Here is a 16,214-nt window from a genome sequence, read left to right as displayed (position 1 = left end):
TATTGGGTAAAGCTAGACCAAAGGTCAGGCAAGTGAAGACACAGCAGCGAGTTAGAGCCGTGAAAAAGGAGATGCGCTACTCATAACTTTGCATAAGGCCAGACAAGGGTTTACAGTCCAACTTCTCCAGACATGGAATTGGAGAACTTGATTAAACTTTGTATCTGTGAACAGCGCTCTCCAATTCCACGTTTGGAGACATCTGACTGTGACCCCTTGTCTGGCCTTATGTAAAGTTATGAGAAGCGCATCTCCTTTTTCATTGCTTGGATTTATCAGGCACATCATTTTTTATTTAATTTAATTTTTTTTTTTTAATAAAGACATGGTGAAATGTCGACCAAGCTTCAGAGGGATTTCTCCAACTCGGGGTTAATGTCTGGGAAGGACAGAGATGTGAATCTTGGGTTCCCTGTACGTACCAGGATCATTCCAGACGGTGGGTTAGTCCCCCGTCCAGCAGGTGGAGTCAGAACAAAAAACTCTCAGGGGAGGTCCCATATAACCACGCCTCCCCTGACTCAGTTCTCAGTATAGTTCTGACTCCAGCAGGTGTGAGCAGGGGACACTGAGGTCCCCAGCACTTGGCCTTTAGGGTCTTAAATTTTCTACTATTTCTTTCAGAGGGATCAAGTTTATTAAATTTAGAGATTCAGCTCTTTTATCGCTTGACAGCCAGTGCAGAAAACCCCTTCCTCAGTGAACAGGGACTTGCTGACAGGCTGTTTTACTTTTTTGTTTTTCTTTCTTTTTCACTTATTTTCCTCCTTCCCCTATTGGTTTCTTTTTATTTTTTATAGGGCTGAAGGTAAGTGTCTCTTTTTGTTTTTAGAGCGCCGTGGGAGTCTTCGAGACAGACCGTTCACGGCTGAGGGTGCATATCGGTAGTGCCGTTTCACTCCCCTCTTGCCTGTGTGGTGCGAACCCACCCCGCCTTTTTCGGTGGAGGAGTCTCCCGGTCCGCGGCCCCGCGACGTTATATTCCCCGGGGCCGCTTGCCGCCGGGAAGGGTCATTCCCCGGCGGTTTTCTCTGGGCCGGTGGGTGGGTTCCAGGACCATGCCGGCGCTTTCGCCGTTTCTTTCACCGGTTTCGGCGCGAACTGCACCTCCCTCCCCCTCCCCAAACCCCGCTCTCTCCTCACCGAGTCAGCGGCAGTAGTGTGGCGACGACGTCGTTCACAGAGGGGATTTTTCTTTTCTTCGAAAGACCTTTGCTTCTCATGTCGTCTGAGGGGGAGGACAGCCCTGCTCCGGGGGACTCAGAGCGGCTTCAGGACCGCGGGGGCAGAAAGAGGCAGGCTTCGTTCTCGCAGAGCGCTGGAACGGCGGCCATTTTGTTTCCTCCTTCAAGTGTTGGGATTTCAGCTGAGCATGCAGAGACTCCACTTTCTTCCTCTCTGTCTTTTCCAGTCACCGGAGCGCTACCGGAGAGTCAGTTTGGGAACTCAGATAATTTTTTCTCCCCTGTGTTCATAGTCCTGATGAACAGGGCTTTCATGCATTGCAAGGACTCCCTGTCAGGAGGGGGGGATACTCCCCCGATTAAGAGACCGTGCCCGGCTCCCCCCTTAGGAGGTCTCTTCTCACAATTGACCGGTTCTCTCACTGCGGGGGTTCCAGGAACTTCGAAGACCTCCCCTGTTACTCCACCAGCTCCACAGCCAACGGGGGGAGATGTTGGAGGTGACCCTCTATTAGATCAGCTCACAAACGACCCCTCCCTGACAGCTCAGGTCGAGGGGGATGATCCCAGAGTTCTGCGGATTTTTCAGGCGGGGGAGTTAGAGGATCTCATTCCACACATCCTTCAGGAGATGGATATTGACCCTCCGCCGGAACCGGTGGCTCCAGATCCGAATGTCAAGAAGGGGGATCCACTTCTTGCGGGCCTTCGGCCGCTGGCAAAGGCTTTTCCCACCCATCACAGTATTTTACAACTAATTGCCAGAGAATGGGACACTCCAGAGGCCAATCTTAGGGTTGGAAGAGCCATGGACAAATTATATCCTCTGCCGGCGGATTTCTTGGAGCTGCTTAAAGTGCCCGCAGTGGATTCGGCGGTTTCAGCGGTGACGAAGCACACGACCATTCCCGTCACCGGGGGCACAGCTTTGAAGGATCTTCAAGATAGGAAGCTAGAGGTGTTCGAGGTCTCGGCTCTAGGCATGAGAGCGGCTATTTGCAGTTCTCTAGCCCAGCGTGCAGGACTCAGATGGGTACAACAACTTCTCACCTCGCAAACTCTTCCAGAGACCGAGGCTCAATAAGCGGACAGGTTAGAAGCCGTGCTAGCCTATGGTGCGGACGCCCTGTATGATCTCATCAGGGTACAGGCACGAGCCATGGTGGCAGCAGTTTCTGCGCGCCGTCTCCTTTGGCTAAGGAACTGGTCTGCGGATACTTCCTCCAAGACCCGTTTGGGGTCTCTTCCTTTCAAGGGCAAGTTCCTGTTTGGGGAAGATCTGGATCAGATCATTAAGACACTCAATGAGAATACGGTTCACAAGTTACCTGAAGATCGGCCGCTTTCTTACAGATCGTTCAACACTAACAGGAACAGGTATCGCAATCAACGTAAGTTCAGACCCTCGAGACAGCAGCCTCCACGGGCTCCTTCCTCGCGCTCGCATACTTGGAATCGGTCCTTTCGAGGTCGTCGGCCCGGTAAGGACGGCCGCAATACGAGCCCTTCAACGAAGTCGCTGCAATGATGCCAGGAGGACCCTCGAGTCGATTCCTCGGCTGGGGGGTCAGCTTTCGCTCTTCTACGGGGCGTGGGTCCGAATCACTTCAGACCAATGGGTCCTCAGCATTCTAAGGCAAGGCTACATGTTGGATTTTGTACACACGCCACCAGACAGGTTTCTGTTCTCTCCTTGCGGATCTCTCGCAAAGCGCCAAGCTGTAAGTCAGACCCTGGATCGTCTCCATGCTTTGGGAGCGATAGTGCCAGTTCCGGCTTCCGAGTTGGGACGGGGTCACTATTCCGTTTACTTCGTAGTTCCCAAAAAGGAGGGAACCTATCGACCCATTTTGGATCTCAAGACTGTCAACAATTCCCTCAGAGTTCCTCATTTCCGCATGGAGACGCTCCGCTCGGTTTTGGCGGCGGTACATCCAGGGAAATTTCTAGCCTCGTTGGATCTCACGGAGGCGTATCTACATATACCGATCTACCAGTCTCATCAACGTTATCTTCGGTTCAAGATTTTGGGACAGCATTTTCAGTTCCGGGCTCTTCCTTTCGGGTTGGCCACGGCTCCCCGGGTTTTCACGAAAATCATGGTGGTAGTGGCGGCTGCGCTCAGGAGAGAAGGAATCCTGGTGCATCCTTACCTGGACGATTGGCTTATCAGAGCGAAATCACGGGAACAGGGATTTCAGGCGGTTCACAGAGTGATCCAGTTCCTCCAGGAGCTGGGTTGGATTGTCAACTTTGCAAAGAGCAAGCTACATCCATCTCAGACACTGGATTTTTTGGGAGCTCATTTCGACACGGGGAAAGCCATGGTCTTCCTCAGTGCGGAGAGAGCTCAGGCGCTGCGCGATCTAATTCTCTCTTTCTTGACTCTCGAGGTCCCGAGGGCGTGGGACTATCTTCAGGTCCTGGGAACCATGGCCTCCACCATCGACCTGGTTCCATGGGCCTTTGCTCATCTTCGGCCCCTTCAGAGAGCATTGCTTTCCCGTTGGAAGCCGGTGTCACGGGATTATCAAGCGGCGCTTCCACTTCCAGACTTTGCAAGATACAGTCTCGACTGGTGGCTGGACCCTCACCAGTTAGCTCAAGGAGTGTCCCTGGAGTCTCCAGACTGGATGATAGTGACCACGGACGCCAGCCTATCCGGCTGGGGAGCGGTCTGTCTGGACACCTCGATTCAGGGTCGGTGGTCGAAGGTACAGACGACCTGGCCCATCAATCATTTGGAATCCAGAGCCGTTCGACTCGCGCTTCAGGGCTTACTACATTTGGTACAACACCGAGCAGTTCGGGTACTGTCGGACAACGCCACCACGGTGGCGTACATCAACAGGCAGGGAGGCACAAGGAGTCGTCTGGTGTCTCTGGAGATAGACAGCCTGATGGAATGGGCGGAGCTCCATCTTCTGCGTCTGGCAGCTTCCCACATAGCGGGCGTCGACAACATTCAGGCGGATTTCCTCAGCCGACAGCACTTGGATCCAGGAGAGTGGTAACTCTCGCAGGAGGCGATGGCCCTGATAGTCAAGCGCTGGGGAACTCCACGCTTAGATCTCATGGCAACGGCCAGAAATGCAAAGGCCGCTCGCTTCTTCAGTCGAAGAAGGGAGCACGGAGCGGAAGGAGTCGATGCGCTAGTTCTTCCATGGCCACGTCGGTGTCTTCTGTATGTCTTCCCACCGTGGCCACTGGTGGGAAAGGTTATTCGAAGAATAGAAGCTCATCGGGGGCCAGTAATTCTCGTGGCTCCGGAATGGCCCCGGCGACCGTGGTTCGCGGATCTTCTCCAGCTAGCGGTGGGGGATCCGCTCCGCCTCGGTCACCTTCCGCGACTCCTCCGTCAGGGTCCAATATTTTTTTCCAGCGGCAGATCGCTTCTGTCTTGCGGCCTGGCTTTTGAACGGCGAAAGCTGAGGCGTGGTTACCCTGAATCCGTCATATCCACTCTGCTACGGGCTCGCAAGACGTCCACATCAGTTACGTATATCCGAGTGTGGAAGGTTTTTGAGGAGTGGTGTGCCTCGAAAGCCATTCCGGCTCCACAGGCTTCGGTAGCACAAATTCTTACTTTCCTACAGGATGGCCTGGATCTGGGTCTGGCCTATAATTCTCTTCGAGTACAGGTGGCGGCTCTTGGAGCCTTCCTTCAGGGATCGAAGGGAAGCCCTCTCTCCTCCCATCCGGATATCCTGCATTTTCTGAAGGGAGTGAGACACCTGAAGCCTCCAATCCGTCCGCCCTGTCCATCGTGGAATTTGAACCTGGTTCTCCGGGCCCTTTGCAGTCCACCTTTTGAGCCATTGGGTTCCGCTACCATCAAGGATGTTACCTTCAAGACAATCTTCCTGGTAGCGATCAGTTCTGCAAGAAGGGTCTCGGAATTACAGGCTCTATCCTGCCGGGAGCCATATCTCCGCTTTTCACCGGGTGGAGTTTCTTTGCGTACAGTTCCCTCATTTTTACCTAAGGTGGTCTCTGGTTTTCATCTTAATCAGTCGGTGGAACTTCCTTCTTTTCCCTCTACAGAATCGGGTGATCTGCACAAGCTTGATGTACGACGTGTTTTGATGCACTACCTAGAGATTACGAATGAGTTCCGGCTTTCTGATCATTTGTTTGTTCTCTGGTCGGGACCTCGGAGAGGTTGCATGGCCTCGAAGCAATCCATTGCTCGCTGGTTGAAGGGAGCGATCGTAGCGGCATACCTAGGCGCAGGTAAGTCGCCTCCGTTGTTGATAAAGGCTCATTCTCTACGTGCTCAGGCAACTTCCTGGGCTGAGAGTTCCTTCGTACCCGCCCAAGAAATCTGCAGGGCGGCTACTTGGAAGTCAATTCACACTTTTACCAGGCATTATCGCCTGGATGTCCGGGCGCCTTCGGACGGGTATCTAGGAGACAGGGTGATTAGGGCAGGGCTGTCCATGGCCCACCCATGATGGGAAAGCTTTTGTACATCCCACCGTCTGGAATGATCCTGGTACGTACAGGGAAAAGAAAATTATTCCTTACCTGCTAATTTTCGTTCCTGTAGTACCATGGATCATTCCAGACACCCTCCCTAGATTTGGGGGTAGTTTGTTGTGGGACATCCCTGCTTACCTGTCTCTGTCACTTTTGCTCTCTGTACTTCTTGTACTTTGGGACTGTTCTCCCGCACAGTATTGTTTGCAAGTTTCAACGTTTATGGTTTTGTTAATTCAAATCTAGTTCCTGGGCCTTTTAGTCCAGAGATTGTTTTGTTCTTTAACTTGATCCCTCTGGTCTTCTATTCTCTTCTCTGATGGCTTTGATAGTCTGTTTACTGAGAACTGAGTCAGGGGAGGCGTGGTTATATGGGACCTCCCCTGAGAGTTTTTTGTTCTGACTCCACCTGCTGGACGGGGGACATAACCCACCGTCTGGAATGATCCATGGTACTACAGGAATGAAAATCAGCAGGTAAGGAATAATTTTCTTTTGGCCTCCCAGTAGCTGGTGGACCAGTGCAGATAAAGCTCCTCTCCCCAGCACAGATGCCATATAAAGGTTTAGTGAGTGGACAGTGGGCCCTTCCTGTGGGCTTCGGAAGGTGTTTATTGTGTATCTCTAGTCTTGGTGTTCACTGCTGACCAATGTGCCTTCCTTGTTCTGTGTTCCAGCTGACCGGCCGGTGAGAGTTTATGCAGATGGAATATTTGACCTGTTTCACTCCGGACACGCCCGGGCTCTGATGCAGGCGAAGAACCTATTCCCAAACACGTACCTCATCGTGGGAGGTACGGGGATGTTTTGTTTGGTTTCGGCCGCCCCAGTTTCTGCTCCTGACTGGGGGTGATTATGCACACCAAGCATGAACAGTTCATTCAGGAGAAGGTTGCCCCGCCCTGCCTCGCACGTCCTCTCCCTTTATTTTGTCCCGTCTGCTCGTCATGTCAACGTTCCCCTTTACCTGCAGACTTTTCATATCAGATGTCAAGGGGAAAGGATCCACAAACGTTTGCACTGGCCTTTCATGGAAAGTAATGCGCTTAAGTCTTGAAAAGACAGTCTTCAAGTGTTGTTTTCCAGTCCCGTCCAAAACTCGCCCCCTGGGACTGCCTCCCCCTTCCCAATTGTGGTTAAAAGTGCATGCATTGTGGAACTTTCCCACATCAATGGCTTTCATAGTTACCCTCAGTAGAAGCCGCTATCCTGTAGTTACATGTTGTCCAATGATACCCCCAAGATCATGCATGAAGCCTGGAACGCGGCAGCTGCGTACTCCCAAAGTGCCAGGTTGGCTCTCAGAAGCCGCCACATTGACTCTGGTGTCTTCCGCTGTGCCTGGAGGCTGATGGAGCTGTTAGAGTGAGTGAGTGTGTGTGCGCGCGCGCGCAGCTGCTGATACACTGAGGGGATACCGTCAGACCACTGAGCCGTGCAGTTCTGCTTCTGTCTGTATTCTTAGTGTGCAGTGACGAGCTGACGCACAACCTGAAAGGTTTCACGGTGATGAATGAGCACGAGCGCTACGATGCCGTCCAGCACTGCCGCTACGTGGATGAAGTTGTGAGAAACGCCCCTTGGACGCTGACGCCGGAGTTCCTCGCGGAGCACAGGGTAAGGAGCACGGTGCAGCACCTCTGCGGGGCAGACAGAGGCTTTATTATCTGTACTTGTGAAAGGAAACATTAATTGACTGGACTGACCCATTTAGAACGAAGTAGAGGGGAGACCAGAAGTCTACGAGAGTGTTTTGCTAAATAACATGTACAATTCTAGTGTATGTGAGCTGTGAGAGGGCTGCTTTGTCCTAACTGAACTCTTGAGCAAGCAATGAGATCAGCTGAACTGGAATTATTACACTTAATACTATTGAATATTTAGTTGGTATGCAGGCTAGCGCTTAGCTGCAAAGCTGCTTTCTAATTAGTGTCTCAGCCTAGGCCCTTTTGCACTTCTCGGGCTGCGGTTTTTGAACAGTTGCTTGTGGGAAATTGTCTCGACCCTGACTATCAATAACCTTATAGCCGAGTGGTATTCTATTTGTGCATTACATTTATCCAAAGGACTTAGCAGACATAATGCACATTTAGAATTGTAAAATTTATTGATTTAAAACTACCTATATTTTTTATTAAAACATTCATGTTCTGTATTATGCACAGTTGTAAGTGGCTTACAATAAAGCAGCCATAGGTACAAAGTAAAACAATTACATACTATATTCCAGCTGACAAATCAACATATCTCCTTTAAGCAGTTACAGCAATTTCCCTTATTCCTCCTGAAAAGCTTGGCCAGAAAGAGGAAGCCTATTCCATAGCATAGACCTGAGACGGCAAAAGGTCGGTCCCTGGATTCAGTAAGCCGACTGCCCGGACAGAAGAAATATCAAGCAGGCACTGACCTGAGGATCTCAATAGATCTTTAACGTTGGGGAGCATCGTTATCAATGCTCCAAGATTCAAAGTACGTAAAAAAAAAAAAAGGATTCTTCCCATGCAGCGAAGAGCGGATAGGTGTATATGATTGCTGCTGCCAAGCACGCAAGGCGGATGAAGACAGGCCCAAGGGAATTGAATTACAGTGGTCCAATCCCGCCAGGGCCAAAAGAACTTTGGGGAGGTCATTAAGCTGTAGGAATGGGTTTCTGTTTCATAGCTTAAAAAAAAGGAACTCCACACAGGAGACTTAACTGCTTTTCCTAGCGTGCAGACCAGGGATGGCACACCCCAGTCCTCGAGGGCCGCAAACAGGCCAGGTTTTCAGGGTATCCGCAAGAGAAAGATCTGCATGCACTGCCTCCACTGGATGCAAATCTCTCTCATGCGTTGCTCATTGTGGATATCCTGAAAACCTGCCCTGTTTGCGGGACTCGAGGACTGGAGTTCGCCATCCCTGGAGTAGACGGATGGACTCAGGACCAGTGGGTTATGCTCCCCTGCCAGCAGATGGCGATGGAGCAAGCTGACGTCACAGTATATATATACACACTCCTGCAGTGACCCCAGCCTGCCAGTATTCTCTGTCTCCTGCAGATGATGGAGGTGCATCTCCCCTAAGAGGTTTGCTTCAGATTTTGGAAGGAGGAAAAGACAACACAAGAGAGGACTTTCTTAGCAGGGAGCGTCTGGACCAGGACAATGGGTGTTGTCAGACGAGGCGATTCAGCTGATTGTGGATCGCTGGGGCCTTCTGTTTCTAGACCTGATAGCGACTTCTCGCAATGCGAAAGTTCCTCGATTTTTCAGTCGCAGGAGAGATCCGTGGTCCGTGGGCATAGATGCTTTCGTACAGGTCTGGCCAGAAGACAGGTTGCTTTATGCCTTTCCTCCGTGGCCCTTACTGGGCAGGATAATTCGCAAAATCGAAGGCCACAGGGAGGCTAGTATTCTGGTGGTGCCGGACTGGCCTAGGTGCCTGAGATATGCAGATCTGCAAAGACTCTTTGTGGAGACCCCCTTCTTCTTCCGCCACACATCGATCTATTGCAGCAGGGACCAGTTCTTATCCAGGATCCGATACGGTTCTGTCTTACGGTTTGGCCCTTGAGAAGGCCTCGCCTGTTGAAGCATGGATATTCTTCTGAGGTGATTGCCACCTTAGTCTGCCCTCACAAGTTGCCCACTTCCTTAGCCTATGTGCGATTTTGGATAGTATTTGAGGCCTGGTGTGAAGAGCATGGTGTTCTCCTAGGACAAGCAGAATGGTAGTCCTCGCATGTGGGCGACGACAGTTGGAGCCCGGCACGGAAAACCTTTGTCAAATTTTCTAGAAACTTTGACTGGCAGACTGAGCATGCCCAGTCTGCCACTATCCGTGCGTCCATGCGAGGTCCCCCTTCAGTCTCTTCTTTTCCGCGGTGCAGTAGCCTCGCGGTTGCAGAGCTCCAAATCCTTGAAAGCATTTTTTGCTGTTTTTTTCGGGGGGGTTTCTGCGTCTGGTCTCCCTTCGCATTCGGTTCCTCCGGTAGGTACCTGTGGCTTTTGCCATTGTTATTCGTGGTCGATTCCCGACTCCCACCTTGTGTCCCCGTCGGTCATTGATGGCGCACCAGCATCTTTTTTCGATGGCTTCGGGTTTTCAACGATGCCCCCCGTGCCGGTGGACCATGTCCATCTCGGATCCACATGAGGTGTGTGTATCCTCTGCCTGGGGGCCTCGCACGATGTCCGAGGGTGTCGTTTGTGCGATCAAATGACCCCTAAAGGGCATCGTGCGTGCCTGGATAAAATGGAGAAGCTTTTTGGCTCTCCAAAACCATCCACATCGGCCTCAGTGTCCTCCACGCCTAAGGACCGCAGGGAACCGTCCCCATCTCTTCCCCTGGCGGTCCTGCTCTCCAGTACCTCTAAAGATTGAGGAGAGGGAGATCAATCCTTGTGGTCTGTCCCCTCCCCTTAATTTTGGGGTTGTCATTGTCCTCAGTGCCAGGGAAAGACCGGGCTGAGTGCCGGAAACCCAAGAAGCATCAACACCAGTCACCGTCCTGACACGGTTTTGGAGCAGCATTGGCGGCTGCCAAGCCGCCATCAAAGTGGCACTGGCCACCAGAGGCCCCATCCTCCAATGCCCCCGGTAGCCCGAGGCATTCCCCACCTGCAGCGGTGCTGGGCACCGTGCCTCCTCGAGATCCCTCTCAGGGTGTGTCGGCGATGCCTCTTCCCCCCTCCATCAGTCCTTACTACCCAGGACTTTCAGGAGGAGTTGGACCGCAGTGTGTGATCGGCGGTGCTCAAAGCACTTCAGAGCATCAAACTGCTGGCACCACCGGCCCCCATACCAGTGCCCGAGCCTTCGCTGTTTGCGCCCCTGCTAAAGCGTCTGGATGTCCTTTTTGGCGCCCTACCGACACAACCCGTGCCCAAGAGGCCTTCGATGCCTCCTTGGCCACAGATGCCCTTCACTGGAGCGATCCTGGGTCCTCCGAGAAGAATGAGGCCTCAGGGACTGGGCCCCCATGCCCTCGGTTCCCCGGGCCGCTGCCGGTTCCCCTTGGCCAACCATGGCCAATGCCCGGGGGTCCATTGATGTCGTTGCTGCCCCCACGGCCCTCGGTGCCTGTGGGGCCCAGGCCTACCACCCCTCCCAGTCCCTGCCCTCGGCGTCCGGACCCTAGCAAGGAGGAGGGTCCCTATGACCCTTGGGGCGATGACTCCTCGAACTCGTCCTCCAAGTTCTCCGACGACCCCCTCTCAGAGCCTTCCCCTCTGGAGGAGCGGTGTCGATCTCCACCCAAGGACCTGTCTTTTGCCAGCTTAGTAAGGGCCATGGCAGCGGCCATCCCCTTCCAGCTCCTGTAGGAGGAGGAGGATACTCGTCACAAGATGCTGGAGGTCCTCCAATTCATCGCTCCAAAAGAGATCGTGGCGGTGCCGGTCCACGGTTGCCCCAGTAAACAGGAAAGCTGATTGCGACTTATTTGGTTTAACAGGCACTTACCCCACCAGGCTGTGGTGGTGGAGTCCACGCTTAAAAAAGCCAGTTGCTCTCAGACACAGGCTTCTGTCCCTCCGGGGTGCGAATACAGGGAGCTCGACTGCATAGGGAGGAAAATGTTCCGGGGGCTATGTGGTGGCCCGTATTGCGGCCTACCAGCTGTACATGACCCAATACGACCGCAACCTATGGAAGCAGGTCCAGGAGTTTTTGAAGAGAATACTGACAGGCTGGGGTCACTGCAGGGTTATATATACTGTGATGTCAACTTACTCAGTCATCTGCTGGCAGGGGAGCTTAAATCCACTGGTCCTGAGTCCATCTGTCTACACTAAAGAAAACAAAATGATCAGGTAAGTCATTTCTCCAGTTTCCAACCCTAAGAATGTTACAGACCTGGAAGACTTTCAGCTGTGGTCAAGTCCATTTTATGAATAAAGCACTGAGCGTAAAAAGGACAGAGAAATGTAGAATAAACCAGCTAATGTGAGCCCATCTGGTTTAGAGGGTCCTGGGAAGCAGGTTATTTGAGGCCAGAATAGACACTTCCCTGGGCTGCCCTGTCAGCTTTCATTGGTGCTTTCTTATTGTAGAAAAGATTGATTCTTGGCTTTTGGCTGTCCATTCTTCTGGTTTCAGATTGATTTTGTGGCTCACGATGATATACCATATTCCTCTGCAGGAAGTGATGATGTTTATAAACACATAAAAGAAGCAGGTGAGTGGAGGGAGGGGAGAATCAGAATGGAGGCCTGGGTCTTACTGATTGTCTGCAAGGAGAACAGGCTGGACCTTGGGTGCTGTGCAAAGGCATCTTATGTTTTTGTGCGATCACACTGGTTTTCATTTTCCAAGACTAGGCTTGATTGCAATATACAGTTAAACTGCTGTTTCCTCAACTTTTAGGGAGGTCAATCCCAACAAGTGGGTTATGCACCTCTGCCAGCAGATGGATACAGAACAAAAACTGACATCATGGCCATATAGACCCACCTCGATATCAGCTCACCAGTATTCTCTCTGTCTAGCAGATGAGGGACGTGTATTTCCCTTTGGGGGATTGCTTGTGAGTGAAAAAAGAAAGAAAAGGAGGAGGAATCAAAAGACGATAATAGAAAGATGAGACATCTGTATGGTATCATCTCAGGAGGCAAGCGGTGCGCTTGCCTCCTGAGATGATACCATGCAGTCCCTCTCTAAGTAGAGTGCCCTCAGTCCGATAGCCTTGACTGCCGTGGACCAGAAATTCCAATAGCGGTTGCAAGCCGAGAGGCTCAGTGATGAAGACATTAGCCTTCTTCCCCTTCCTCTCAACCAGAGATGGCTAAGCTCAGGTAAAAGTTTTTTTGCTTTATCAAAAAAAATAAAAAAAAACAGCAAGAGGAAAGCAGGAGAAAAAAAGGGTCTGTTACCTTGGCATTCGCCTGTCCTGCTCACGTTTCTGGGGAGTTTGGTGAGGTGAGAAGAGAGTGCAGGCACAGCGGGTTAGCAGCCATTTGGCTAGGCCCCTGCTTCCAGATTTTTTCCTTTGGCATGTGCTAGGCCTCAAGGTGATTTTTGCACCTTTCTTCACTGCAGGCATCGGCGCGCGCTCCTGTGCGCCCAATTTCAACGTCTTTTTTTTTTTTTTTTGGGAAGAACTGGTTATAGTTCTGTTTGCCTCCTGAGGGATATCATGCAGTTCCTCTCCTAATAGCCTTGAGAGGCTTGGATCTAAAGTGTGATTAGCAGTTGCAGGCCGAGAGCGGCTTGGTGATGAGGATTTAGCTCTCTCTCTCCCCCATAGCCGATACCCATTCCTGCTCTCATCCACAGAGGGCTGGGCTCAGGTTAATGTTCTCTTTATTTAAAAAAAAAAAAAAAAAAAGAAAGATAAATATCATAGGCTAGCCTGCTCACGTCTCTGGGGAGTTCTGTGAGCTGAGGAGGCAGTGCAGATATGGCAGGTTGAGCAGCCATTTGGCTAGGCCCTACTCGCAGGCATGAGTGCATGATAGACCACGAGATCTTTGTGTGCATTTTTATTGTGCTTTGGTCGCTCGGCGCATGCCTATGCATCCTGCTTAGGCACCTTGGTTTACTGGGCGCCTGGATTGGGCACCTAGTTGCATGGGCATGTAGCCTAGTTGCATATGCGTTCACATGCTTTTGGGACGCCCATTTTGAGCATGTTTTATGTGCGCGTATTCCAGGCGTGAGCTTTTACAGTTCTGCGCACTTACACCTATGGTGCTCATGGCAAGGAAGCCTAAGCGCTTATCTATGGTGCTGCATGCCAATTCAGGTTTATTCAGCCGCAGCTTTCTTTAAGCCTGTGTCAGTGTTGCGTGGATGCTCAGGGTGATGGTCCATCTCCGCGGTCTGTGGGAGGTGGGTCCGAGGGTGACACGTCGAGGGTAATCCCCTCTTTTGGTTGATCCATGGGCCAAGTCGTCATGAGCCGCTAGCTCTCAGGATGTCAGGATTGAGCCTGTGGGGCCTGGAATGGGCCCATCCTTTTTCTGGGTAGAATTCTTCCAGAGTTGGTAGATGTTTCTACAGGGCCGGTTTTCTGAATTGCCAGTGCCTACTAAAGTTGGTCTGTGCATTCCAAATGCTCCTTCACCTGGCTCCGCAGCCAAGGGCCATGGCACAATGCAACCTGACTAAACTCGAATGCAGGTGAATCAAAACGATACCAATGACGTTGACGGGGATGAACATAACCTTTGGAGCCAAATCGAATTCTACTCTGTTTCTTTCTTGGGGGTGAGTTACCAAATTTGGTCTCTCAGGCATTGAAGACCCTCAGAGAGACTGGGACTGATTCCTTGGGGAAAGCAGAAGAAAGTTCCTATTTTGGTCACCCTACACAAGGCTTCTTGTTTCTTTCCCCTCCGGGTTGTACTCCAGGAGCTGACTTCTGGAATGAAGTGTGCCAGGGGCATCTTTTAAAGGAGGATGTATCTTAGCGGGTTTATACCCCTTGGATCCGCAGACCAAGGAGTGATTACGTTTCCCTAGGGTGGATGCCTTGGGGGTGTTCTGTCACGAGCCGTACCACCATCCTGGTAGAGGAAGGTGTGGAACTGAAAGATGCTAAGGAGATGGGAGAATTGAGTCTGTCCTACAGCAAAGCATTTGAGGCATGTTTGGCCTTATAGGGGGGGTTTCTTCCCAGAATTGCTGTCCCTTCCACAGATCTTAGTCCTTTTGCCCCCGAGCACCTTGAAAGGATACAGACTCCAGAAGTGGAGCCCCTCGGTTTGCCAATGAAGGTTGGCAGGCTCACTTGTCTGTTCAGGAGATTGGTGGCATTCTGTCCCATTTTTTTACCACAGGTGGATCCAGATTAAGAACATAAGAACATGCCATACTGGGTCAGACCAAGGGTCCATCAAGCCCAGAATCCTGTTTCCAACAGTGGCTAATCCAGGCCATAAGAACCTGGCAAGTACCCCAAAACTAAGTCTATTCCATGTTACCATTGCTAATGGCAGTGGCTATTCTCTAGGTGAACTTAATAGCAGGTAATGGACTTCTCCTCCAAGAACTTATAAAAACCTTTTTTAAACCCAGCTACAGTAACTGCACTAACCACATCCCCTGGCAACAAATTCCAGAGTTTAATTGTGCACATGCTAACTTCATGGAGTGCCCCCTAGTCCTCTTATTATCCGAAAGAGTAAATAACCAATTCTCATTTACCCTTTCTAGACCTCTTGTGATTTTAAACACCTCTATCATATCCCCCCTCAGCCGTCTCTTCTCCAAGCTGATCAGCCCTAACCTTTTTAGTCTTTCCTCATAGGGGGAGCTGTTCCATCCCCTTTATCATTTTTTTCGCCCTTCTCTGTACCTTCTCCATTGCAACTATATCTTGAGATGAGGCGACCAGAATTGTACACAGTATTCAAGGTGCGGTCTCACCATGGAGTGATACAGAGGCATTATGACATTTTCTGTTTTATTAACCATTCCCTTCCTAATAATTCCTAACATTCTGTTTGATTTTTTGACTGCTGCAGTACACTGGGCTGACGATTTCAAAGTATTATCCACTATGATGCCTAGATCTCTTTCCTGGGCAGTAGCTCCTAATATGGAACCTAACATCGTATAACTAGAGCATGGGTTATTTTTCCATATATGCATCACCTTGCACTTATCCACATTAAGTTTCATCTGCCATTTGGATGCCAGTTTTCCAATCTCACAAGGTCTTCCTGCAATTTATCATAATCCACTTGTGATTTAACTACTCTGAATAATTTTGTATCATCTGCAAATTTGATAACCTCACTCATCGTATTCCTTTCCAGATCATTTATATATATATTGAAAAGCACCGGCCCAAGTACAAATCCCTGAGGCACTCCTCTGTTTACCCTTTTCCACTGAGAAAATTGACCATTTAATCCTACTCTCTGTTTCCTATCTTTTAACCAGTTTGTAATCCATGAAAGGACATCGCCTCCTATCCCATGACTTTTTAGTTTTCTTAGAAGCCTCTCATGAGGAACTTTGTCAAATGCCTTCTGAAAATCCAAGTATACTACATCTACAGGTTCACCTTTATCCACATGTTTATTATCCCCTTCAAAAAAGTGAAGGAGATTTGTGAGGCAAGGCTTGCCTTTATTAAAGCCATGTTGACTTTGTTCCATTAAACCATGTCTTTCTATATGTTCTGTGATTTTGATCTTTAAAACACTTTCCACTATTTTTCCTGGCACTGAAGTCAGGCTAAGTGGTTTGTAGTTTCCCGAATTGCCCCTGGGGCCCTTTTTAAATAGTGGGGTTACATTAGGCGCCCTCAGTCTTCAGGTACAATGGATGATTTTAATCATAGGTTACAAATTTTAACTAATAGATCTGAAATTTCATTTATGAGTTTCTTCATAACCCTGGGGTATATACCATCTGGTTCAGTTTGTCAATCAGGCCTACCACATCTTCTAGATTCACTGTGATTTGGTTCAGTTCATCTGAATCATTACCCATGAGAGCCTTCTCCGGATTGGGTACCTCCCCAACATCCTCTTCAGTAACACTGAAGCAAAGAAATCATTTAATCTTTCCGTGATGGCCTTATCTTCTCTAAGTGCCCCTTTAAGCCCTGGTTTTCTGGTA

General features: G+C 50.3%; 1 protein-coding gene across 4 annotated transcripts in view; it reads left to right on the top strand.

Annotated features, from left to right (window-relative positions):
* The window catches only part of PCYT1A (phosphate cytidylyltransferase 1, choline, alpha), an 83,740-nt gene that overhangs the window by 34,120 nt on the left and 33,406 nt on the right, over positions 1 to 16,214 (top strand). For all 4 annotated transcript variants that reach the window (XR_003858714.1, XR_003858713.1, XM_029616678.1 and 1 more), the window contains 3 exons: positions 6,341 to 6,457; positions 7,129 to 7,280; positions 11,742 to 11,820. Coding sequence is in view for 2 of the 4 variants with exons in the window: in XM_029616678.1 (XP_029472538.1) it covers positions 6,341 to 6,457; positions 7,129 to 7,280; positions 11,742 to 11,820 (348 nt within the window). In the remaining 2 variants the exon portion in view is untranslated. The remainder of the gene's footprint in view (positions 1 to 6,340; positions 6,458 to 7,128; positions 7,281 to 11,741; positions 11,821 to 16,214) is intronic.

This window comes from Rhinatrema bivittatum, chromosome 9, assembly GCF_901001135.1.
Source record: "Rhinatrema bivittatum chromosome 9, aRhiBiv1.1, whole genome shotgun sequence".
In the NCBI taxonomy this organism is placed as follows: Eukaryota; Metazoa; Chordata; class Amphibia; order Gymnophiona; family Rhinatrematidae; genus Rhinatrema; species Rhinatrema bivittatum.
The sequence above is the reverse complement of the archived record's forward strand: the minus strand, read 5'-3'. Positions and strand labels throughout refer to the sequence as shown.